This window comes from Heloderma suspectum, chromosome 1 (genome assembly GCF_057233095.1).
Source record: "Heloderma suspectum isolate Gila_16-S chromosome 1, 16-S_ref, whole genome shotgun sequence".
Lineage (NCBI taxonomy): Eukaryota > Metazoa > Chordata > Lepidosauria > Squamata > Helodermatidae > Heloderma > Heloderma suspectum.
The window spans coordinates 146,742,179-146,757,774 of NC_139458.1; the positions used below are offsets into that span (position 1 = coordinate 146,742,179).

General features: G+C 40.4%; 1 protein-coding gene across 2 annotated transcripts in view; it reads left to right on the forward strand.

Moving 5' to 3' along the window:
* Positions 1–15,596, forward strand: part of MAP3K2 (mitogen-activated protein kinase kinase kinase 2) — a 46,975-nt gene that overhangs the window by 6,024 nt on the left and 25,355 nt on the right. For both annotated transcript variants that reach the window (XM_084806606.1, XM_084806597.1), the window contains exons 2-4: positions 10,059–10,137; positions 13,648–13,766; positions 14,130–14,170. In XM_084806606.1, coding sequence (XP_084662732.1) covers positions 10,134–10,137; positions 13,648–13,766; positions 14,130–14,170 — 164 coding nt within the window. In that variant the 5' untranslated portion in view covers positions 10,059–10,133. The remainder of the gene's footprint in view (positions 1–10,058; positions 10,138–13,647; positions 13,767–14,129; positions 14,171–15,596) is intronic.

Below are 15,596 nucleotides of genomic sequence, written 5' to 3' on the forward strand. Positions count from 1 at the left end.
AGCGTGTAGGCTAGACAACTTAGCACTTTTTTGGGAAGGAAAAGCAGTGATAAATCCTTGCAAATTCTTGCTGTTTTAAGATACAATGTTAAAATATTGCAAAAAGGGTCAGCACTCAAACTATTCTCAGCAGAAGTAAGTGGTGATACTGACTTGTTCCAGAAATGGTAAAATTGTAACATGATTTAATTATCACCTTGGTAGAAAATAACACTTATAAAGTAGCACCTAAAAAGCAATTAACTCAATGGCAAAAAGCAAAAAAAAAAAAAAAATGATCCAGCAAGGTAGCTGTAAAGTTTTTTGATGTAAAGAAATTGTTCTGCATTGCCATTAAATCGTTTATTACCTGGACACTGAGGGTGCACAAGACTACATCTTACTAAAATCAATTTCATAGCTCCCATTGGTAGTTTATATTTTTGGATTGCACATTTAAGGTAGATAGAAGATTAAAAGAGCTTATAAATATAGTGTCTTCGTCATTTTGTTGCCTTTATTTTAAAAAGAATGTTTTAAAATAAAATAAGAATTTCATGGGGGGAAAGTACGCAGTTCCTTTCTCATGCCATTATCTCAACTTCCTGAACAAGGTATTCATAGCATGGATTTTAATTGAATTAAATATACATAACTCATCATGTTATATTTTCCATAACATAGGTGCTCAGCAGGAGCACTTCAATTTTGTAGAAGGCTCAATTTGTTTTATTAACTTGTGTTGCAATGCAGATTTAAGATTGTCACGGTGCATACATTTTACTAACTTAAACTTTATACTTAGTGATTTTCTATTGAATGTAGTGGAGTTCTGTTGCTATTGGATATCTTTGGAAGTGTCTGGAACTAATTGCAGAAATGAAGCTACAGTTAAGTGTTTTATGGAGATGCTGTTAGTTAAGTATTGAGCACTGGTACATTTTTCTCTTCACTTATACCCAACACTTGCTTAACTACTCAACACCTTCCTCCTCCCTCCTTTTTACATAGCCACTGTGATTCCTTCCCCTTGCACACAGGGTAACTTGCTATAATGTAGTTGTCACTAAGAAGATCCCATAAGGTAGCCTTCTTCCTTACTAGTACCATGAACAACAAATAGGCCTGGTTTGCATGCTGTGTTGTGTGCCTGCTTCCACTTTGCATAAACAACCTTCAATTGGAGGTTGTTGCATGACGGGCAAACCTGGACACTTTGGGTTGTTTGTGGGTTAAACAACCTTAAGTTAAGACCAAATCGAAGGTTAACTTTGGATCGTTTAACCCACAAACAACTCAATGTGTCCAGGTTTGCAACAACCTCTGACAAGACCAATCGGAGGTTGGTTATGCAAAGCGGAAGTTTGATGATCCACCTCTCCACCTGAATAGTATAGGTGCTATGATGAGCTAGGTGCCTGGCTCTCAAAGAGAATAAAACTAACAAAAAAACAGTTTGGACTTCATGTACAGTGCCAAAGACTACCAAAACTAACTAAAGTTTCTGCTTATCTAGAATCTGTTTAGGCAGTAGGCTGGTTTCCAAAGTGTTAGGAACATAGGATTACCTAAATTCAACACGTGTGCTATCTGATCTTACGTATTCAGATATTTCAGCTATTTCTTTTAACCTAGCATCTTTAGCTTTCAAAATTTATTTTCTATGCAAGGAAGTGAAGGTATGCATATGAACATATATGTATCCAAAGATTAATACCAAAGCCTCCCTTCTACCTCTTTGGGGGTACCTTAGTAGCTTTTCATTGCTAGAAAGACAATACATTTGGACTGTCATTCTTTGAACCCTTTGCTGATTACTAGTTAGGAATAAAACAGTGAATCATTGATGAGCACTGGTGTACCATAATGGCTAGCTGCAAGCTAAGGAATCCTGCAGCTGCAAACCAAGTAACAACTGTGAGCTTGCTATAAAGCCTTAGCCAAGACTATCAGCAGCAGCACCCCCACCCCCATCTGTAATATAGGCCAATACTTGTAGTGGTCTATGCTATACAACTGTTCTAAGGTTCACTGAGATAACGAACTGGTTTGCGCAGCACAACAGTCTACCATGGCTTACTGTACCAGTGGAGGCTGTTGCGTTGTGCCGGGCGCCTGCAGACGCCCAGCTTGCTGTGGCATAATGTGTGAACCCAGGTAGCAGGGGTTATTTGACCCTCAAACAACCCCTTCTGCCTGAGTTTGCATGGCACGGCAAGCTGGGTGCCTGTGAGCACAATGCAAAAAATGCCGCCTGAAGGTACCCAGTACAACACGACAGCCCATGTGGATAAATTAAGCCATGGTGGGCTGTCAAGATGTGCAAACAGCTGTGTTATGTTGTTTGAACACTTAAAAAGTGCTATATAAATATGAAGTGCTATATATTTATATATATATATGCAACTTATTAAATTTAGTTTATTTACGGTTTATACTTCACTTTTCTATTAAGAAGGAATTAGGTGGATGGCTACAAACAATCACTTTTTAGTGGTGGTGCCCCATCTGTGGAGTATCCTCCCAAGCTAGACTCTCCTGGCACTTGCATTGTGGTCTATTTGGTGCTAGGAGAAGACCTTTCTATTTTAGGAATAGTTCTAGTGATTTTTAGATCTCTGCACTGTTTTGTCTTTGCTGTGAATGTTATGTTTTATTACCGTGTATTTTATGTTTTTAATTTATCTGTACACCACCTTGGGAACTTGCATTATTAGTCAGTCTAAAAATGTAATAAATAAATAAAAGGGTCTTACAATAAAAACACACTAAAATTGCACAATCGTTTAAAAATATCAGTGCTTACAATAAATAAGCACAGCAAAAACAGCATAACAGATGTCAGTAAAACCACAGGTCACTCCTTCAAAGCCAGCTTAAAAAGACATGTTCCTACTTGGCAGTGAAAACAGTAGGACTGAGCCTGCTGAATCTTCACCAGGTAGGAGTTCCATAAGTGTAGTACATCTCTTGTGCCTGCCCACCTGGCATCAAGTATGAATGGGACAGAGAGCAGGACCTCCAAAACTGATTTAAAAACCTGGCAAGGTTTATATGGAAACATGCAGTCTCTGAGGTAACCTGGTCCTAAGCTGTTTAGGGCTTTAAAGTTCAGCACCAACACTTTAAATCAAGTCAGGAAGCAAATAGGTAACCAGTGCACATGATGTAAGGTCAGATAAATGCATTCTGTCCTCTTGGCATCAGACAATAGCTAGCATCACATTTTGTTTTAATTGAAGTTTTTAGATTGACTTTAAAAGCAGGCCCATGTAGAGTGCATTATATTTATTTACAATATTTATATGCCATTCTGCATCACAGATTTCGGAGCGGTGAACAGCAAAGACAGAAGAATAACACACCATGTTAAAACAATTAGAACATTTTAAAAGAAACTTTGTATCATTACAGTAAGTCAATCTGGAAATAATGAGGGCATGAATGATTGATGCCAGGTCCGTCTTCTCTCTAGCTATGGCCTTGTTTAGAGATTTTTGAGTACCCTTGGCCTCAACCTAAAGTAGCTACTTATGTGCAGCTCTGGGTTGCTTAGCCATTGCAATTCTTACTGCTGATGAGGTCAGCCATTCTTGACAATAACATTTTCCTTTGCTGGCTGTAGAGGTCGCAGTGACGAAAACCTGCTGAGAAAGCCCTGGCTGCAGATACGGTTCCTTGACAAGCCTTTAGCATCTTCTCTGAATTGTGTCTTAGTATGTGACCTTGTCCTGGGGGATTTGTGCTGTTGCGTGGAATTGTGTATCTAATCAAACAGAAGGATTTAAATTGGCCTAAAGCAAATTGATGCTATCTTTGTATTGCTAGAATGTCCCCCCCCCCCGCCCCGTTATATTGTAACTACAAGATGGGAGGGAGAACTATTAATCAACTCTTCTGTGATTAGGGTTAGAACAAAAATACCGTCTACAACTTACAGTTGAAATAGCTCTCAAAGAAACACGATGCATTTTTCTAAGGAAAATTGACTTTATTTATATATTCTTGATTATACATGTGCCAAAATACCTCTCATGTTCTACTTGACATGTATGTATGAGATGGTCTCCTTGTGAAATTATTGGTATGTAGGCTCATAAGTTGCAGTTATATGTATGATTAGATTGCTTCCCTAGATGTTCCGTTGAAGGATGAGCCACACATAAAGGGTGGCTTATGTGAGGCAGCATGTAAGAGTTAAGATGGCAAAGGTGACGCCTCTGTGGAGGTAATGGTATTGGCAAGAAGCACTATTCTTTGCCCCTTAGAGCACAAGAAGGAGGTGTGTTGCAAAACTGCAGTCTGGTTTTTTTTTCCTGATGTATCAACAGAAAGTACATAAATGCATGGGCTTTGCACATTTTTATGCCATCTCCACCATGTACATAATTTTAGCACTATCTTTTGATACTAAAGTATTCAAATGGCAAACTGGAAGTAAAAAATTCATGACCAAGAACATTAAAAAGTAAAGCATAAGGCAGGAATGACTGAAGAACATAGGAAGAGCTGTACTGGATCAAACCAAGGTCCATCTAGTCCACCATTCTGTTCACACAATGGCCAAGCATGGGAAACCCACAAGTACACGTGAGTGCCACAGCACACACCCACCTATATTCCCCAGCAACTAGTGTACATAGGCATACTGCCTCTGATACTGGAGGTAGCATATAGCCATCAGGGCTAGTAGCCATTGATCATCCTATCTTCTATGAATTTATCCAATCCCCTTTTAAAGCCATCCAAATTGGTGGCCATCACTACATCTTGTTGTGGCCTGCAGGCTGCATCTAATCTGCAAGATTTTTTTCTGGACTCCATCAGCCTTCCTGAAAATCAGTTCTGGGTTGCCTCGGTCTTCTAATTCTAAGAGTCTGTTTATCCATAGTTGTTAAAAAGCAGAATAGGCATAAGTTAAAGTAAGGAAATAGGGGATTGGAATGCTAAAGAGGAAGTCAAGAAATCACCGGGATAACAGGCAGGCATGGCCTGGTGTACAAAATGAAGCAGGACAAAAGCTAATAGAGTTTTGCCAAGAGAACATGCTGATCATAGCAAACACTCTTTTCCAACAGCACAAGAGGCGACTCTACACATGGACATCACCAGATGGTCAATATCGAAATCAGATTGATTATGTACTTTGCAGCCAAAGATGGAGAAGCTCTATACAGTCAGTAAAAACAAGGCCTGGAGCTGACTGTGGCTCAGATCATGAGCGTCTTGTTGCAAAATTTCAGCTTAAATCGAAGAACATAGGGAAAACCACTAAACCATTCAGGTATGACCTAAATCATATCCCTTTTGAATATACAGTGGAGGTGAGGAATAGATTTCAGGGATTAGACCTGATAGACAGAGTGCCTGAGGAACTATGGACGGAGGTCCGTAACATTGTTCAGAAGGCAGCAACGAAATCCATCCCAAAGAAAAAGAAATGCAAGAAAGCAAAGTGGCTGTCTGATGAGGCTTGACAAGTAGCTGAGGAAAGAAGGGAAGCCAAAAGCAAGGGAGCAAGGGGAAGATATATCCAACTGAATGCAGAGTTCCAGAGAATAGCAAGGAGAGACAAGAAGGCCTTCTTAAATGAACAGTGCAAAGAAATTGAGGAAAACAACAGAATGGGAAAGACTAGAGATCTTTTCAAGAAAATTGGAGATCTCAAGGGAACGTTTTGTGCAAAGACGGGCATGATAAAGGACAAAGAAGGCAGGGACCTAACAGAAGCAGATGAGATTAAGAAGAGGTGGCAAGAATACACAGAAGAACTATACAGGAAAGATCTGAATGTCCCTGATAGCCATGATAGTGCGGTCACTGAACTTGAGCCGGACATCCTCGAGAGTGAAGTCAAGTGGGCCTTAGGAAGCATTAGTAACAACAAAGCTAGCGGAGATGACAGTATTCCAGCTAAGCTATTTAAAATCCTAAAAGATGATGCTGTTAAAGTGCTGCATTCAATATGCCAACAAATTTGGAACACTCAACAATGGCCGCAAGACTGGAAAAGGTCAGTTTACATTCCAATTCCAAAGAAGGGCAACGCCAAAGAGTGTTCAAACTACCGCACAATTGTGCTCATTTCACATGCCAGCAAGGTGATGCTCAAAATCCTATGAGCTAGGCTTCAGCAGTATGTGAACCGAGAACTACCGGAAGTACAAGCTGGGTTTTGAAGAGGCAGAAGAACTAGAGATCAAATCGCCAACATTCGCTGCATCATGGAGAAAGCAAGAGAATTCCAGAAAAATGTCTAGTTCTGCTTCATTGACTACAGTAAAGCCTTTGATTGTGTGGATCACAACAAACTGTGGCAAATTCTTAAAGTGATGGGAGTACCAGACCACCTTACCTGTCTCCTGAGAAACCTGTACGAGGGTCAAGAAGCAACAGTAAGAACCAGACATGGAACAACTGAGTGGTTCAAAATTGGGAAAGGAGTACGACAAAGCTGCATATTGTCACCCTGCTTATTTAACTTATATGCAGAGTACATCATGAGAAATGCCGGGTTGGATGAATCAGAGTTCGGAATTAAGATTGCTGGGAGAATTATCAACAACCTCCGATATGCAGACGATACCACCCTAATGGCAGAAAGCGAAGAGGATCTAAAGAGCCTCTTGTTGAGGGTGAAAGAGGAGAGTGCAAAAGCTGGTTTGAAACTCAACATTAAAAAAACTAAGATCATGGCATCTGGCCCCATCACTTCCTGGCATATGGAAGGGGAAGAAATGGAAGCAGTGACAGATTTTACTTTCTTGGGCTCCAAGTTCACCGCAGACGGTGACTGTAGCCATGAAATTCAAAGACGCTTGCTCCTTGGGAGGAAAGCTATGGCCAACCTAGACAGCATAGTAAGCAGCAGAGACATCACCTTGCCGACAAAGGTCCATGTAATCAAAGCTATGGTTTTCCCAGTAGTAATGTATGGCTGTGAGAGCTGGACTATAAGGATGGTCGAGCGCCGAAGAATTGATGCTTTCGAACTGTGGTGCTGGAGAAGACTCTTATGAGTTCCCTGGACTGCAAGGAGGTCAGATCAGTCAATCCTAAAGGAAATCAACCCTGAGTGGTCATTGGAAGGACACATACTGCAGCTGAAGCTCCAATATTTTGGCCACCTAATGCGAAGAGAAAACTCTCTGGAAAAGACCCTGATGCTGGGAAAGACTGAAGACAAAAGGAGAAGGGGACGGCAGAGGATGAGATGGCTAGATAGCATCACGGATGCAATGAATATGAACTTGAGCATGCTCCGGGAGAGAGCGCAGGACAGGAAGGCCTGGCGTGCTATGGTCCATGGGGTCACGAAGAGTCGGACACGACTGAACGACTGAACAACAACAACAAAGTAAGGAAATAAGAGCTGTTGGGCTCAGAGCAGGGGAAGGATTAAAGATATATCTGAGGTAGTCTACCCATTCTGATACTAGAAATATTCCTTGTTAGCTATTGTCACTTTTAATGAAATGCCCCTTAAAGCTGGATGATACAGCAATATCTCTCCCCCCACCCCCGCTTAAAAAATTGGACATCCCTTATACTTTAAGTAAGCAAGTTCAAAGGATACCCTGCCTCATTGAGGCTTATTTTATGGGTGACTGGCCAGATGGGCGTATATAATTTAATAATAATTTAATAATAATAATAACATGGGGCTCATTTTATGACATGGGGCTCATTTTAACAAAAGACACTGGGTGGAGTCTTCCAAGTACGGTGTGAAGTAAGTCCATCAGTTAGTGTTATGCTACTCCTATTTTGGGATGGGGCCTACCAGAAACATTTAACAGGCAGTACGCATGAAGTGGCCATCATTTGAAAGCTGTTCCAAATTGCTCTCCATAGCAGATGTCTACATGGTGCAGGGAATTCATATGCAGCGCCTTTCTGCGCAAATTGGAATTTTTCCTTACACCATAGTTTGAGGTGGTATGTGGAATGCTTGTAGTGTGCTGTAGCATACAAATACCTTACTGCTGTGGAGAGCTGCCTACACATGGCGGCTGTTCTGTGTGCACTGTTCCTGAGTTCAGAATGAAGGTATGCCAAACTTTCCCACAGCTGAATGGTAAGAATGTGACACTAGGGCAGAGGTGTAAAAAGTGTGACTTCCACGCCACAGGCAGCCTCTCCCCCAAGATTTTATTGTTTTAAATTGTTTATGGTGGGTTGTACATCGCCCAGAGTGGCTGGGTGACCAGTCAGATGGGCGATTAATAAATGTAATAAATAAATAAATATATCTGTCTGGCAGCATCTCACAGACTCACAGCATCTTATGCTATTGAAAAAATAGTGGCGACACTCAAAAAAGAGAGACAAAACGCTAGGAGTGGTCTGTCCTGCCATAGATGTCCTGTTCCTAGAGTGTCCCAGGGCTTCCTAGGAAGCAGTGCTCAGAGGCTCCTGCCTGCTTCCTAGAGTGCTGTAGGAACAGGGCTTGTATGGCAGGAAGCATAGAACCCATTCCTAGACTGTGTTTTTCTTCCTAAAATCCCAGAAAATCATTGGTAAAGCAACAGTTGGTTTGATCTGGCTGAGGTAGGGAGCAGGCTGTAGCCGCTTCTCTTCACCAACAACCCCCACACAGCAACCCATGTGTGTGCATGAGTTGTGTGTGAATGTGCGTGCATACACATGTGCAGTCCCCGCCATCCCAGCAAACATCTGATGAGGCCCAGGTTGTGGCTGTATTGTGGTAAAATTATTAATTTTTAAAATACCTGCATAGAAAGGAGCATATAAAATCCATATTGTGATTTTTTAATGCATGAATGTTTGGAGTCATAGCTGCTTTGATTCCAGATATGCTGCATGTAATGATGGCTAGCTAGGTGAATAGTGGAAATTCTTTTTGTACAAAAGGGTCAGATTAAAGTACAAGATCTGAATCTCTGTGGATACTGCAGTAGAAATGTGTGTAGACTTGCCTTTATCCTATGCTTGTTGCTAGACATCTGCTTTTAAAACTGTCCTGGGCTTACACCACAATGAGAGGCTAGTCTGTTAAAAAGACTGCCCTTGAGGCCTGGCAGTGTTGTCTTTCTCTATACTGTTGGTGAATTATTAGTTGCTTGTGTGCCATCTTTCAATTGTGCCACTTTAATTTAGAAATCCATAAAAGTTACAGTGGTAAGTACTACTTATACAGAACAATGCTAAAGAACCAAATCAGGATACCAGTTTACTCCAACCCAGTGACTCAGAAAGAAAGTGGACTTGCCTCACTTTTATTACCAGATATAATGGGCATGGGGATGAGAGTGTGTAAGGGTCTGTCCCTTGTCCAGATTTGCAAATAGTTCCACTACAGCTCCATTGCTGGCTGAATCAATTTTACACAGGAAAATGTTGAGTTAATCACTCATGTAGGCAGATATTGAATTTCATTCAGTCCTGTGAGTGTATGTATAACCACAGTCTCAACGTTATTTAAAGTGGGCTTCAGTTTTTTGCCTGAAGGAGTCAAACTCGGGCATTTATTTTACAAAGAATCATTTAAATTTTACCAGTGTTGTCCCTCTCCTTTGCTCCTGACAACCCATCCATAAGGCTCTTCTAAGTTGCTCATGAGTCTAGTCTCCACCTTTTAGTGATCCCCACTATAGTTTATTACTGGACTGTGTATTATAATTCCAGTATAAGCTTTAAGATGTACAAGACTAACAAAACCCTGTATAGTGGTGATGCAGTTGGCAGAACATGTTTCTGCTCCATGATAATGTGGACTTCTGTGAATGGGGACTGTGGTTTGAGAGATATGATAATCCAGCAAAAACTAAACCTGAGTTCATTGTATCGCATTTTTGGACCTTCTGCTGCATCTAATACAATGGACAAGGTATTCCTATTGTAATCTTAACCCATACTGCCTGATGATGAAGCTGTTGGGGGTAGTTATGGTAAAGCTTTGCTAATTTTTGGCACTATTCCCTCCATTTTCTCCGTCTGCCAGTGGCTTATTACATTTAAAGTCTGGGCAGTGGCTTTTGGGGGGCGGGATGCCTGCAATTATAGTCATTTCTAAACTGCTTACTCTCATCAGTATTATCATTTATTCTTTTTTGTAGTTTCTATAGGCAATAAAAGGATTCTAATGGGAGAGCCATTCTTCTGAAATTCAGATTTGCTGGCTGGCTGCCACTATGGGTGAGTTCTTGAATTTGATAAAGTGCTCAAACACCTGTCTTGTGTCCACAATGCAGAAGTTTCTGAATATGGACCACACCCCCTGATAATTTGCAAGTGTATTTATTACAGTTTGGAAATCTACTTCCACGTGTTCGTCTCAAAATTGTTAACTTGGGGAAAATTGTGAGTGTCCTTTATGAAGGGTTGTGTATAGCCTTAGTTACCAGTTAATTTAGCTTAGAGTGACAGATACTGCCCTCCTCCTCCCCAACTAAAGCTGCCTGCTGGCATGTCCTCTTACCACACATGCTGCTCTTGCTGCCAAACCTCTCTTTTTTTGTCTCAGGATTTAGCAGGCCACTTCACTCTAGCTAGTGTTGGCAAGTTTCAGCTAACCTCTGTAGATATACTTTTTAACATTGACTTGGCGTGCAGACATTATTAAGGGATAGTGTTTATCTCCAAGCTGAGAAAAGCTTCACCTATTCATTCCCGTAAGTAGAGTTGCCGTTATAAAGACACAAGAGCAAGCCAGACCATTTTTTTCTCATGAGTTGGGTCAGCAGCCAGATGTTGTTCTTCATCTTCTACCTGCTGACTCCTGAAATACTTTACAGTTAGATATTTTTAGATGACAATAAACTAGTGTTCACTTGCAATTTCATAAACTGATCTACCATTTTTCATCTATGTATGCTGTCTAAATTAGTCGAGAAAGCCTTCTTCGTACATGAGCATACCTTTCATACGTGAGCTTTTCCTTTGAGTTAATATTAAATCACTTCCTTGTAACATTTAGTGTTAAATAATATCCATGACAGACGTTTTATTCCTAGAAGTGCTTGTGTATCATCTGAATACTTTGAGATAGCCCGAGTAGCTTAGTTTAGCCTTGGAAGCAGCAATCCTGCAAGTTCTCTTTCCAGATTTCCTCATCTTCTCTCACTAATCTGCTCAAGTCTTGCTGCACAATCCCTTGGGAATGGGTGGGGAAAGTCAATAGATATTGACAGGTGGGAAAAATGCTCGAGAACACCCAGTTAGCCGAGTGACCCCCGGGATTTAAACTCTTGCCCTGGCCCTTGGGGGTGCCTCCTTCTAGTCCACCCCACCCCAAGTCGGCAGCATGTTTTCATATAAAAGTGCATTCCGCCCCTTTTTCACTCATTTTCTATTAGCTGTTCCCAGGTCTGACAGCTGTCAAAGGAGCTGTCAAACTCGAGCGTGACTAGTGGAAACAGGAGGGAAAAGGGGGGAAACTTAAAGATCTGCTGGAAAGAGACTCCATTTCATATAAAAGTGCATGTCACTCCCTTTTTCTTTCCCATATGCAGTAACTGCTTCTAGTTTCACAGCTGTAAAACTAGAAGCAGTTAGTGCATTCAGGAGAGAAAAAGGGGGTGGTGTGTCAGGCACCCTGGAAACAGGTTGCTGGGGACTCAGGCAGACGGGGATTCTTAACAGGGCAACACGTTGAAGTTTGGGGATAGCCTTGCCTAGGGGGTGAGCTATACTTTGTTTCCCCACCTGTCAACTATCAAAGGCTGTCAAACCAGCCTCTTTACAGTCTAGCCTTCCTTTTATCTTGTATGTTTGACAGGTCAAACATAAAGGGAGCAGCCAAGGCAAGCCTCTATATTTTGGATACCAACAGTTGTGCAAGTGCACAACTGCGAATAACCGATTAAAAGGGGGGGGGCATTTGCACACATAAAATGGGGCTGAGAAAATGTGAAAAGGGGGAGGGGGCTCCAGTCGTGATTTGAGTGGGGATGGGGGTTTGGCGACAGACAAGATGGGTTCTGCCGCCAAGTCCCCTTGGTGGAGCTGGCTGGAGGACCAAGGGGGAACAGGTAGAAACAGCTGATGTGCTGTGGGTTGTGTGCCTGATCATCTGCTGGGTACACAAACCACACACTGTGCGCAAAACAACCCACAGTGTATGGCTAGTCAACCACAATGGGTTGGCGTCTTTTGTGAATATAAGTGTGCTTTAACTTTTCTCCTCAACTATTTCAGATCACATACTTGTGGTGTATTGAGACAAAAAATTAACATGGGGTACTATTTTAGCATTGTTTATTTTACTTGTATTTAGTAAACATCCTAAATTAGATCACTCTCTAGTGATTTTCCTGTGGAAACTGAGAATTTTCTGATGCAAATGAACCTACGCAAATTAGCCTAGTTTGCATCGGAAGATTTTCCAATTCAAAATTTTCCGGAGCACCTACATTACTGCTGGTTAGTCCAACATTCTGTTCCCAGTGGCTGAATAGATGCTTATGAGAAGCCCACAAGCTGGACATATATGTAGGCTCCTGCTTGTGTTTCTCAGCAACTGGTATTGAGAGGCATACTGGAGGTAGTATATAGCCATTATGACTAGTAGCCATTTATGCTTGAGGGTGCAGTGGGTCACAGATTAAAGTGCCTTAAATGGTGACAGTGAGCCGTTAAATACAGCAGTAGATGTCTCTAGGGGCATCACAAGCTCTACTTGGCTGCAAAGCTGTACAAACCACTTTAAAAAAAATTAGAACTGAGTGTCTTGTGAAAGAGTGTTTATATGGCAAACCATTTAGGGTATTATTTTTCTTAGACACTAGTTAAAATTACAATGTAGTGTCAGTGTAAAAAATATTTTTATAAATAAGTAGATGATAGAGCATGAACTTTAATTTAAGCTGCAAGCTTCCTTGTTTGAAAGATACCAGAAGCCATTTTAGAAAGAAACACCGAAATACAGCAGGCAGTCTGTAGCCTGTGGCCAAAATTATACCAGTTAAAACTGGAAAAATACTTAGAAGTCCTTTGTGGAAGAGTGGTTGAGAAAAGACTGGCATGTAATGGTAATGAATTTACAGCATGTAGACAAATATGGATGGGAAGATGTTACTACAACATTAAAGATTTGGCAACCATTAATAGTTTACTGGAATAAAACTAAACCGAATGAAGGAGCACCATAACAACTGCTATTGATATTACAGTAATAGATGTATAAATTAAGCTAGATGATGTGGGCTGGTTGTCTTGTCATGTTTTGCATGGGATTTAATATATCAATGTTTTCTATTTTATATAATGCTTTGTTTTCTGATTGTATCATGTGTTTCCTAGTCTTACATTTAATTTAAATTCTAATTAATATATTAGATTTATGTTATATTACGAGGGTGTCTCCTGTGATGCTTCCTGGGATAGGCAAGTGATCTAGCAGCTTTTTAATTAGACAACTGCATTGGTAGGGTAGCATGCTTTATGTGGCACACAGCTCTTCAGCAAACAAGTAATCTGTGGAGTTCAGAAGCTTGCTATCCTAACAATGCAAGTTAGAATTCAAAGCAGTTCATGTAATAATATTGGACAGTCTTGAGATTCACATTATGAATGCTCTTAAAAGGTATCACATGAACCATCTTCAGATCCTACTTGTTTTATCAGAGATATTCCTTAAAATGATAGCTCTTACTTGTTTTTAAGGGGATTTTTTTTTTTTACCATGAGTGGCTTCTTTCTTAATAGATGAGCAGCAAGCTTTGGATTCAATCATGCAGGATTTGGCAGTCCTTCATAAGATAAGTCGTCCTGCATTGCCTTTACAAGAAACGGGAAAAGCAAAATCTTCTTCACCGAAAAAACAGGTAATCCTGTAACGTGTTCGCCTAACACAGTGAAGAATCTGTGTCTGCATTTGATGTGAGTGATTTTTACTTCCTGGGAATGTTCCACCTTGTGGTGTGCATACTTTCCAAATTAGGAGGGAAATGAAAGGGATACAGTGTTGCAGAACAGATTTTAAACAGATGTGTGCTGTGTACTAGGGTAATGCATTTCCCAAATTCCCACTTCCTATTTTTGTCCATTACCAAAGAATGTTGTTTCAAATATGTGGGAATATTTGTTGACCCTCTATAATCTAGGGAGGAATACTTGCAAACTCTAGTTAACAAATGATATTTATTCCCAATTTTGTTTTTTGATATGTGTGTATAATTTTCTTACAGAATGACATCCGAGTCAAATTTGAACATCGAGGAGAGAAAAGGTAAACACAATAATCCATTCTAGTATCTCTGTTGCTAGTTCATGACTTCAATTGAACTATTTTTTAGTCTCCAGAATCCATTCAGAATATTTTATAGCTTTATTGTGTAGTGACTTCTCTTGAGAGAAAGAAATAGACAGCTGTTCAACCAACCTCAATATTTTGAAAACAAAAATGTAAGTACACTGCTAAAATGTATGCAGATGTATGGAAGAATTTCAGGTGGGATTTTGTGTTGTTGCTCTGTGTTCCTAGAACAGAATGAGGAGCAATATACCTTAATCTTTTTATTTTGATTTTCAAAATAAATGTAAATATAAATGTAAACTAGGGTCACCAGTGTTCTCACACCATCCAGCCATTCCCCAAATAATCTCAAGGGAGATGTTGGGGGGTAGGGGTGGCTGGTAGACTTCATGAACCTGTTGTCAGTGGTGCTCATTTTTTGACTGAGTCAGTTACTAATGTTCAGAGAGATCATATCTCAAAAATGAGCTAGTTTTTGTTCTTTTTGTGCCAAGACTGACTTCAGGTTATTGGGAGCACAAATCTACAAAGGCCAGTTCTGTTCTTCAGGGTTTTACCTCAGCATGTATCTGAGAGAGAGCCTCAAGAGGTTTTGCCTTTGGTATAGAATTAATTTCCTAGAAAAGGCTTGGATGAGTTGAAATACCTCAAATTAGGAGAGTTTTTCTTAATATATGGGGTATTGATTCACACAGTAAGCCTGCTGCATATCTTAAACAGATCTCTTCTAAGCCTGGTTTTCTAATGCCACAAAATTCATAAAAGCCTGATAAAAACCTTACTTATGCTGCTAATTAGCTCATTAACCTACCTCTTATGAAGTGTGTGTGTGTGAGCTGCTATTTGATTACTACTTTATACAAAAATTATTGCAGCTGGGTTGAAGCAATATTCTGAAATGTATTCGTTTATTTTATTTGTACCCTGCCTTTTTACCACACCGCACTTAGGGCAGCTTACAGAAACAATTAAAATTGATTAAAGCAATAAATCAATACATTAAAATACAATAAAAGCATAATTACAGAAAAAAATATTATTAAAAACAGCACCCAACCCAACAAACCCACTTACAGGCCAAAGGCCTTCTTGAATAAAACGGTCTTTGCCTGCTGGTGGAAGGACAACAGAAAGGGAGCAAACCTAGCCTCCCTTGGAAGGGAGTTCCACAGCCTAGAAGCAGGCACTAAAAAGGCCCTCTCTCAGGTAGCCACCAAACACATCTTTGAAGGCAGTGGTATTGAAAGAAGGGCCTCTCCAGAAGATCTTAAGAACTGGACAGTCTCGTATGGGAGAAAGCAGTCTTTCAGGTTGCCTTGTCCCCAGCTGTACTATTGCAGTATCCAGCAGCAACCAGATGCTTAGTAGGATTCACTTACCCAAATTTAGGATTATTTAT